General features: G+C 46.1%; 1 protein-coding gene across 1 annotated transcript; it reads right to left on the bottom strand.

The window, feature by feature from the left end:
* Positions 1 to 584: 584 nt before the first annotated feature.
* Positions 585 to 6,673, bottom strand: LOC122542663 (C2 calcium-dependent domain-containing protein 4C). The gene is made up of 2 exons (XM_043680653.2): positions 6,441 to 6,673; positions 585 to 1,756 (listed from the first exon to the last, which is right to left on the bottom strand). Exon 2 carries the CDS (start codon positions 1,665 to 1,667, stop codon positions 660 to 662), a length of 1,008 nt encoding a protein of 335 aa, XP_043536588.1. The 5' UTR covers positions 1,668 to 1,756; positions 6,441 to 6,673; the 3' UTR covers positions 585 to 659.
* Positions 6,674 to 10,067: the final 3,394 nt, after the last annotated feature.

The raw sequence follows: 10,067 nt of genomic DNA, 5'->3' as shown, positions 1-10,067 counted from the left end.
CTTCCTAGCTTTCTTCAGTCCATTTTTGAGTTCTTCCCTAGATACCCTCGAAAGCTGTGTCAGAGCCTTGCTTCCTCAACCTTAAGCAAGTTTCCTTCTTCCTCTTGAGGAGAAGCTCCTTTGCCCTTGTCATCCAAGACCCCTTCACCTTATTATTCCTTGCCTGTCTCAATGGGACAGCGTTATCCAACACTCACAAGTGCTCCTTAAACAGCCTCCTCATTTCTGTTTATAAGGCACCTAAGGAGCACGTTGTTCATGTAGAGTGTGTTTGGAATGAGCTGCCATAGAAAGTGGTGGCGACTGGTACAATTACAATAGTTAAAAGGATGGGTACATGATTAGGAAGGGCTTGGAAGGAAGTCAGCCAATTACTGGCAAATGGGACTAGATTAATTAGCATATCTGGTTAGCATGGATGAGTTGAACTGAAGGGTCTGTTTCCGTGCAGTACATCTCTCGCACTCTCAGTGATAAATTCTCAAGAATTCCCCGAATAACTAGCCACAACACAATGACAAACCTCTGCTCCCAAGCCTGGGTTTTGTTGGTTTAACATTCACATCACAACAACTGACTCAGAACGGATTTGTCTTTAATGTTAATTTAAATAAAAACAGCACTTGAAAAGAGGGAGCACGACACATTTTATGCAGCACCTACAGCGGTAAAAGACTGGCTAAACACAACTGGCACACTCCCAGTATACAGCCCCTTTTCATCCTGGAGGCTTTATTAATAACTTTGATTTTAAAAAACTTGGAGTGCAACTCTTCCTCAGGGATTCCAAAGAAGAAGAAGTCCTGGTTGAAGATTGGATTCCTGCTTCTGCGAACGGTGGCAGTTTGCTGCTTCTGACCTTTACCCGGTTGCAGGTCGAGGGTCAGGCAGCAGCTGATGGTCTGGCAATCAGTGTACTGCTCGTACAGACCCTCCAAACTCAGCAGGCGGATCCAGACCCGCTGTCTGCCGCCACAATACTCAGTCCGCAGCCGCAAGATGCCAGTGTCCCCCAGTGCGACAGTGCTCTCCTTGGTCAGGCTGCGCCCGAGGGTCACCGTTCCTGGGGCGAAGGGAGCACCAGCTGACCTGGGGCTGTGGTCTGGGCTGCTATCCGTGGAGCTGGAGAGGGAGTTGCATCTCTGTGGCCCTTTCCTCGCTGAGCCGCCCGGTACCTTCTTCTGGCTCCAAATGAGGAGGCTGCTCAGCGCCCGGGATAGAGTGGCAGGGGGTGATTCGGGAGAGGTGCCTGGCTTGCTGCCTGCAGGACCAGGGGCAGGGAGCTGGGCGAAGGGGAACACTGACCCTACGGAGATTTCCTGGTCATGGAAGATTGACTCCTTCCGCCTGGTGTGTGGGCTCTCCAGTAACCGGCAGAAACCGTAAGGGGTGTGGGCCCGGGGAAAATGTGGCAGTGACAGGGCAGCCTGGGACGTGGGGTCCCAATCTGTGCTGTCTCCAACTGCAAAACCATCCTCTGGAGCTATCTCATGGCTCAAGTGACCCCGACATTCAGGCACTGCGGTGCAACACTCCCCGAGGCCTTGCTCTGCAGTGGACGGACTCATACCCGGAGCCAGTCTTTGAAGAGTTTGCTGGGGAGTGAACTTGGGTGGGATGAAAAAGTCAGGGACACAGTCAGGGGTCAAGATGTTAATATAAAGCATGGTCCTTGTTGCAGGGCTCCAATCCGGCCTGGTGGAGCAGGAGACCAGGAGGAATTCGAAACGGGCTGACTGGAAGATTCACTGTCAGTCTGCAAACAGAAGGAAGATAAGAATTACTTTGAGTATGTGAGAATCCACCCAATAACTCTGGCCTCCCAAAACAAAGCAGAAAGGATGGAGACAACACTATCTGAGAGGTTCTTACATATACACAGAATCATCAAATCCAATGGAAGCAGGCCATTTGGTCTATTGAGTCCACACTGCCCGTCTGAAGACCATCCCACCCAATCCCTGTAACCCCGCATTCCCCATGGCTAATCGACCTCGCCTGCACATCCCTGGACATTGTGAGCAATTTAGCATGCCAAGTCACCTAATCTGCACATCTTTGGACTGTGGGAGGAAACCAGAGCACTCAGAGGAAACCCACAGAGACATGGGGAGAGCATGCAAACTCCACACAGACAAACAGTCACCCGAGGATGGAATTGAGCCCAGGTGCCTGGTGCTGTGAGGCATCTGTAGGCAAATCTCAATGCAGGCACTGCTGCCCTAGGGTGACAACACCTTCCAAGGCAAAAAGGGTGCTCTGCAACAATAGGTTCAGATAGTAAGCATAGAGAGCAATTGTAGGATGAGTTCTTTCCCACCAGCTACCTGTCTTATAGAGCACCACGTTAACCTGGTCACTCAATGGAAATTTATTCAGTCTCAGACAGAAAATGCTAAAAATGTCCAGCAGATCAAATTGAGGGAAACAAAATAATTGAAAAGTCATCAACTAGAAACATGGGAGCCAGACAAGGCAATCAATGTGATAAGATTTTGAGCAGATGCAGAGGCAGGGAAAGAGGAAGGAGCTTAGAAGAAAGAACAATGGGGAGTATCTATGATCGGGTGGAAGGCAGGTCAGACTATATGACAGAAGATGTGACAGTGCAAGGAAAAACAAGATGATATGGGTATGAAGGTGAGCCTAGAAGAGGTGAAAAGCAAGACTGCCTTCAGAAAATGTGTTCAAAGAAGATTTCCCTCCTCCATGGTTGATTGGATTCATCCCATTAGCCATACACCTGCTCTCACAGGTCCCCCTACTCCCCAGAGTCATGATAAGGCTCCCCTTAGGCATCACCTTCCATTCCACCAACCCCTACATTCAATCATCCTCCACTGTCTCCCCTGCCTCCAGTATGATACCATACCAGTAAACACATCTTTCCTTCACCTCCACCTCAGCATTCCAAAAGGGACCATTCCCTCGACAATGCCTTGGACCACTCCTCAGTCACCCCTAATAGCCCACTCTCTTCACAAAACACCTGTTGATGCAGGAACGAGAGATACAACACCAGCCTCAAACACTCCTCCTAATTAGTCAGTAACGTCTTTGTGCCTGCTTTCAATCTACTCTACTGTACCCAACTGCCCACAACAAAGTGCCCTCTACAATGGGGAAAACAAATGCAGACTGCGAAATATCCCTATTTGGTCCACGTGTCTGACCCTGAGCCTCCAGTCACCTGTCATTTTGTTTCTCTACTTTGAACAAAGATCAGCACAGTCCAGGAACAGGCTCTTTGGCCCACCAAGACTGCACTGACACATGACACCTTTCTCAACTAAAAACCTTTTACCTCTACACTGTTCAGCTCCCTGTATTCATCTATCTGCCAAGACGCCTCTCAAGCGTTGCTATTCTATGTGCCTCCACTGCCTCCTCTAACAGGGCATTCCAGTCACTTATCACCTTCTGTATAAAATAAAAGTGCCCCTGGCATCTCCTTTAAATTTACCTCATTTTACCTTAAATCTATGTCCCTTAGCAATTGACATTTCTACTCCAGAAAAAAGACTGACTATCCGTTCTATCCTGGCCTTTTCTAAATTTCTGTCAGGTCACCCCTCATCCTTCGATGTTCAAGTGAAAACAATCCATGTTTTTCCAAACTCTCCTCATAGCTCATTTGCTGCCACTCTCACCTACCTGTCCTTGACCTCCTTAGTATTCCATCAAGCCCAGCTTCACCTCATCTTTCAACTGGAGAGCCTTCAGGACTCATCATTGAACTCAACAATTTCAAAATCATCACTTATTTTTACACTTTGTTCAATGGCTATTATTAGGGTTGGGAATCGGTTTAGCTCAGTTGGCTGGATTACTGGTTTATAGAGTAGTATGATGCCAACAATGTGAGTTCAATTGCTATCACCAGTTTAAAGCTACTATGTAGGACTCTCCTCTTCCTTCACCTGAGGTCTGCTGGCCCTCAGGTTAAATCACCACCAGTTGCTTCTCTCTCTAACGAGGGAGCAGTCCCTATGATTCCTGAAGAAGGGCTCATGCCCAAAATGTTGATTCTCCTGCTCCTTGGATGCTGCCTGACCTGCTGCACTTTTCCAGCAACACATTTTCAGCTCTGATCTCCAGCATCTGCAGTCCTCACTTTCTCCTAGCGGTCCCTATGGTCTGGTAAGACTATGGGAACACAGCAATTATTGGTGTTGACTCCACCTGACAAAGGAGCAGCACTCCAAAAGCTTGTAAGTTAAAATAAACCTCTTGGACTATAACCTGGTGTTGTGTGACTTCTAACCTTAAACCCCCCTGACCGGCACTGGGGCATCATACTATTAGTGGTGATTCTGCTATTATTCATCAATAATAGATCAATATCAGGTTGATTGTTGAAATCAACAACACACCTTCTAGCTTTCAGCCTTCTAACAGCAACATCCTGCCTTTCACCCTGTCATAGACCTTCCTGTATCTTCTTTCCCCACTTTGGGACCTACACCATTTCACCTGTTTCCCAGTTTTGACACATTCAGCCTGTAACGCTCAAACTGTCCCAATTACACCAGCTTCTGCCAGATGGATTGAAAAGGAGGCATGAGGAAAACTCTTTTCACCCAGAGGGTGGTGGGAATCTGGAACGGACTGCCTGTCAGAGTAGTAAGAGTAGTCAGAAACCCTCACAACATTTAAGAAGCATTTAGATGTACACTTGTGATGCCAAAGCACATAAGACTATGGACCAAGTGCTGGAAAATGGGATCAAAATAGTTAAGAGCCTGTTTTCGATTGGCAAAGACTCGTTGGATCAAAAGACTTTATTCTGTGCTGTAGACCTCTATGACTCTAAGACCCACTGAGCATTTTTCCACCATTTTCTGATTTTATTTTCGATTTGCAGGATCTGCCGGATCTTGCCTGTGCACTCAGTACAAGATTCACCAGAGTCATGGCGCCCCATTTCATAGCTGTCCAGTGTGTGGTCACTCACTCAGTACAACATTCTTCCTATTTTAATCATGGAGTAAAATTTTGTTCAATGTGCAGCGAGTCAGCAAATTACAACATATTTACAGACCAGGCAACTTAGCCCATTTGTCTGCTGTCAGGTTAATACTCCACACAAATCTCCTCATATACCTCTTCATGTAATGCCACCAGTATATCCATTGGATCGCCTCTCTCCCTTAGCTGGGTCCCCCTTAAACGTCCCTACTTTGCTTGCCTCAACTATTTCCAACAGCAGCACGGTGCACATTCCCGCAGCTGAAAGAGTTCTCTTGATTTCCAGACTGGATTTATTAGTGACTTCCTCATACTTGTGGTTCCAGGTTTTGCATTCCGTGGAATTAGGAGCCACTTTTCTGTGCCCCTGCTACCATTTTCAGGTTCTCTCATGTCATCTCTGAGCTTTCACCTCTTGAGAGAAAAGAACCCTTGCCCCAGTCTTGCCTGAAATTGTAAAAAGATTCAGAAGGATGATACTGGAACTGAGAGGCTCTAGCTTTCTCATAAGATGGAGACCAGAACAATTCACTGTGCTTCATGTGAGATCCAGACAAGGTTCAATCCAAATTCCCAGTTGCCTTCCATTAACATACCACCCTGTTCCCTGGCCAATATCTCTGTCTCAGGCTTGCTGCAGTGTTCCAGGGAAGTTCAGTGCAAGCTGGAAGAATCACATCTCATTTTCCGCTTGGGGACCCTGCAGCCATCTGGACTCAGTATCAAGTTCAATAACTTTAGGGCTTGAACTTTCCCAAGTCCTTACCCCATGCCTGGTCTTGTTATCATATTACATCTTGTTATCTATTACACAAAACCCATTGTTAGCCCCCAGTAATGACTATTCACTCTCTGAGCCAGGCTGTTGTCCACACTTTTGTCGGTCCGACTGTTTTTCTCTGTCTTTGGGCCCTGCCCCCCCCCCACCCCCACTCTATCATTTACTCCTTCCCACCACCACCACCAGCCCCCCCAACCCCCAATCCTCTGCATAAAATCCAACATTTTCCTATCTACCATCAGTTCTGAGGAAGGGTCACCAGACCCAAAACATTAACTTTGATTTCTCTCCACAGGTGCTGCCAGACCTGCTCAGCCTTTCCAGCAACTTCTGTTTTTGTTACAATCCAAATTAAACTGGACTTTCTCGTTCTTTCAGTCATAGTCTTCAAGAAGTAAACTCCATCTTGTATTTTTATGTTATCAATATTAACCCATCTTGCTACTTTGAGACATGCGCCTGTCGACAGCCCAGATTCCTCTACCCCTTTTAGACTCTATCCAAGCAAAATATTGATTCCTCATTGTTCCAAACAAAACACCCCACCTCCCATTTAGCTGCATTGAAATTCATTTGCTAATTGAATAGCAGTTCTGTATGTTTATTATTTCTGCAATTTGTCACACAATCTTACTTCACAATATCTACAACTCACAATTCGGTATAAATTGCAAATTTAAGACATATTTACTTGGAAAGGTGAGTAGTCCTGATCACTCTGTACAACAATCTCCAGTCTTCTGTTCACTCAATGGATCATTCTCCAGCCACTTGGTATAGTCCAGACCCCCGGTCACTGTGGTCAGTCTCCTGGTCACTCTGTGATGTGTTATTCAGCCTCCTGGTCACTCTACACAGTCCAGTCTCCTGGTCACTCTGCACAGACTCCTGATCACTCTGTGAAGTGTTATTCAACCTCCTGGTCACTCTGCACAGTCCAGTCTCCTGGTCACTCAGTGCCACACTTTGTTTTTATAAACCAATGGGTGACTCAGAGCAGGTGCTGAACCGATTGGTCACACTCATTCATAAGCTAAACCAATCAGCCTGCAAATCCTGGCTTTATTATTTTCTGACCAATGGTATCAGGCTAATCCATTCACCAGATGGCAACAGCAGCTTACTGAGAGGGATGACATAAAAATCACTAAATTGCAAATACTGGGGAGGTGAAATTGCAAAAGTCCGACTGAACAGTTACAGAAAAAGTACAGATGCCGATTAATTGTAGCATGGTGTGTAATTTCTCAGTTCCCTACCACAGAGAGAGAGGGGGTTGCTTAGATACGAAGCAATGGGATTTTTGTTTTAAAAAAGCACGGTCACTAAAGCAAACTAACAGGAAATGTGAAGGTTTGACATTGCTCCCGATCCCCCAGCTGGATCTTAAATTGCAAACATTCGCACATGTTTTAGGCAGGTGACCTTGTAAGGCAGTGAAGGTGTATGTGTGTGTGCAAGTGGACCTTTCCTCGCTTTGATCTTTTAATGTACTGTTGATGGAGTTGTAAAGTGCAGCTTTATCACCAAGGATACTTCAAGGTTTTATCAATTACTACAGACATTCATCGCTGGTCAGCCTGCGGGGTTGTCAAAGGTATTAAAGATGTCATGCATGGTCAGGAAATAAGTTCATAGTGTGTATTGTTTATGTATCTGTATCAGGCTGGAAGGAGAGGTTGAGGAGAGTTCCCCAGATACAGGGGTCTCAGCTAATGATCCAGGGTTAAGTAAAGCTTCAAATATATAATTCTCAACTTCTGAAGAAGTGTCACAGCGGACTGCAAACGTTTTACTCTCCATAGGCACTGCCAGACCTGCTGAGTTTCTCCAGCATTCTGTGTTCGGTTCAGATTTCCGTGGTTTTCGAACTTTTAAAATCCTCATCAAATCCCTCCATGGTCTCGCCTCCTGGTCGCTCTGCACCCGCCTGTCGAACTCTGTGGGTTACTGCATGAGTATTTCTCCCATTTTGGGCTGTTGTACATTTCTGATTTTAATTATTGCACCATTGCCACGAGGTTGCCAAGATCCTGGGCTCCATACCCCCACACCTGTCTGTCACTCTTTCCTCGTTTGCGGTGTGAAACAGATTGAAGGTAGTCAGGATGTAAGAAATAGGAACATTCGGCCCATCCAGTCTTTTCTGGCATTCAATAGGATCATAGCTGATCCGACATGCCTCATATCCACGTCCCCTGTAACCCTTGATTCCCCAACTGATCAAGAATCTTCAAAGTTTGTGAGAAGATTTGTAGCTCGGGTGCTCGCTGTTGTGGTTCTGTTCGCCGAGCTGGGAATTTGTGTTGCAGACGTTTCGTCCCCTGTCTAGGTGACATCCTCAGTGCTTGGGAGCCTCCTGTGAAGCGCTTCTGTGATCTTTCCTCCGGCATTTATCGTGATATAATATACTGGACCCAATATACCGGCCACTGCAGCGGACAGCTGGAACTGACAACCGGAAGCGGCAGATACAACACAAAACGACTTGACCAGCTATCCTTATTAGCCACACACTCAGATGACAAGCAACAGGAGTTCGACTGGGACAATACTACTATTATAGGACAAGCCAAACAGAGAACAGCCAGGGAATTCCTAGAGGCATGGCACTCATCCACAGATTCAATCAATAAGCACATTGACCTGGACCCAATATACCGACCACTGCAGCAGACAGCTGGAACTGACAACCGGAAGCGGCAGATTCAAGCCACTATAAGTGCCGGAGGAAACATCACAGAAGCACATCACAGGAGGCTCCCAAGCACTGAGGATGTCACCTAGACAGGGGACGCAACACAAATTCCCAGCTTGGTGAACAGCACCACAACAATGATCAAGAATCCATCTCAGCCTTAAATCCACACAAGGTTTCTGCCTCCAGGGCTTTCTGTGGCAAGGTGTTCCAAAGAGTCTCCGCTCTCTGACAGAAGAATTCCTCTTCATCTCAGTCTTAAACTGGTGCCCCTTTATTCTGAGACTGTGCCCTCTTATCTGAAACTCTCCCATGAGGAGAAACATCCTCTCGGCATTGACCCTGTCAAGTCATAAAGTCATAGTCACAGAGATGTATAGCATGGAAACAGACCCTTCAGTAAGAATTCTTTACATCTCAATGAGATCACCCCTTAGTCTTCTAAACTCCAATGAGTGGAGTCCCAACCTGTTTAATCTTGTTCATGAAGCAATCCCTCCATTCCAGGGATAATCCCAGTGAATCTTTGTGAACTCCCTCAAATGAAATAATATATTTTCTTAGGTAAGGGGCCAAAACTGCTTGGAGTATTCCCTATGTGGTCCCACCAGCATCTTTCCCGAGGGAACATTACAGACCTTCGGCTGTCAATGTTGTGCCAACCTTTTATCCTTCTCTAAGATTAAACTAACCTACATACCCTTCATTTCACTATCTTCCATGTGCATATCCGAGAGTCGCGTAATTGTCTCTAATGTATCTGACTCTACTCCCACCGCTGGCAGTGCATTCTATGCACCCACCACACTCTGTGTAAAGAACCTACCTCTGACATCTCCCCTAAACCTTCCTCCAATCACCTTAAAATTATGCCCCCTCATTATAGCCATTTCCACCCTGGGAAAAAGTCTCTGGCAATCCACTCCATCTGTGCCTCTCGGGGTGAAGAAATGGTGCTGTAGATGAAATTGGACTGCAGGTTTGACAGCCCACAATCCTGTAAAAGCAAAATAAAAACCGAAAGAACTGCGGGTGCTAGAAATCAGAAACAAAGATAGAAGTTGCTGGAAAAGCTCAGCAGGTCTGGCAGCACCTGTGAAGAGAAATCAATTAATGTTTCAGGGACATTTAAGCGACTCTTGGATAGGCACATGGATGATAGTAAAATGAAGGGTCAGTAGGTTCATTTAATCTTAGAGTAGGATAAAAGGTTGGCACAACATCGTGGGCTGAAGGCTTGTAATGTTCTCTCGGGAAAGGTGCTGGTGAGACCACATAGAGAATACTCCAAGCAGTTTCAGGTCCAGTGACCCTTCCAATCATCCAGTCCTGAAATGTTAACTCTGACTTTTCTTCACAGGTGCTGCCAGACTTGCTGAGCTTTTCCAGCAACTTCTGTCTTTGTTTCTGTAAACTCAAACATGCATTCAGGTGAGCAGTGAAATTCAGTGCAAGTGTAACTTTCTCACATTGCGTTTAGCAAATGATACAATTGCTGAACAGATGAAGTTAGAAGTAAGTTAGGAGGGTTAAATCACAAGGTGTCACTTGTCCATGAGTAACCATGTGCCAGTTCACAATGTTGATATGCACTGGCAAACCATGAGACTCTAAATCTAC

Source organism: Chiloscyllium plagiosum, unplaced genomic scaffold, assembly GCF_037043375.1.
Source record: "Chiloscyllium plagiosum isolate Xiang-an unplaced genomic scaffold, Cpla_swu_hap1 HiC_scaffold_42, whole genome shotgun sequence".
In the NCBI taxonomy this organism is placed as follows: Eukaryota; Metazoa; Chordata; class Chondrichthyes; order Orectolobiformes; family Hemiscylliidae; genus Chiloscyllium; species Chiloscyllium plagiosum.
The sequence above is the reverse complement of the archived record's forward strand: the minus strand, read 5'-3'. Positions and strand labels throughout refer to the sequence as shown.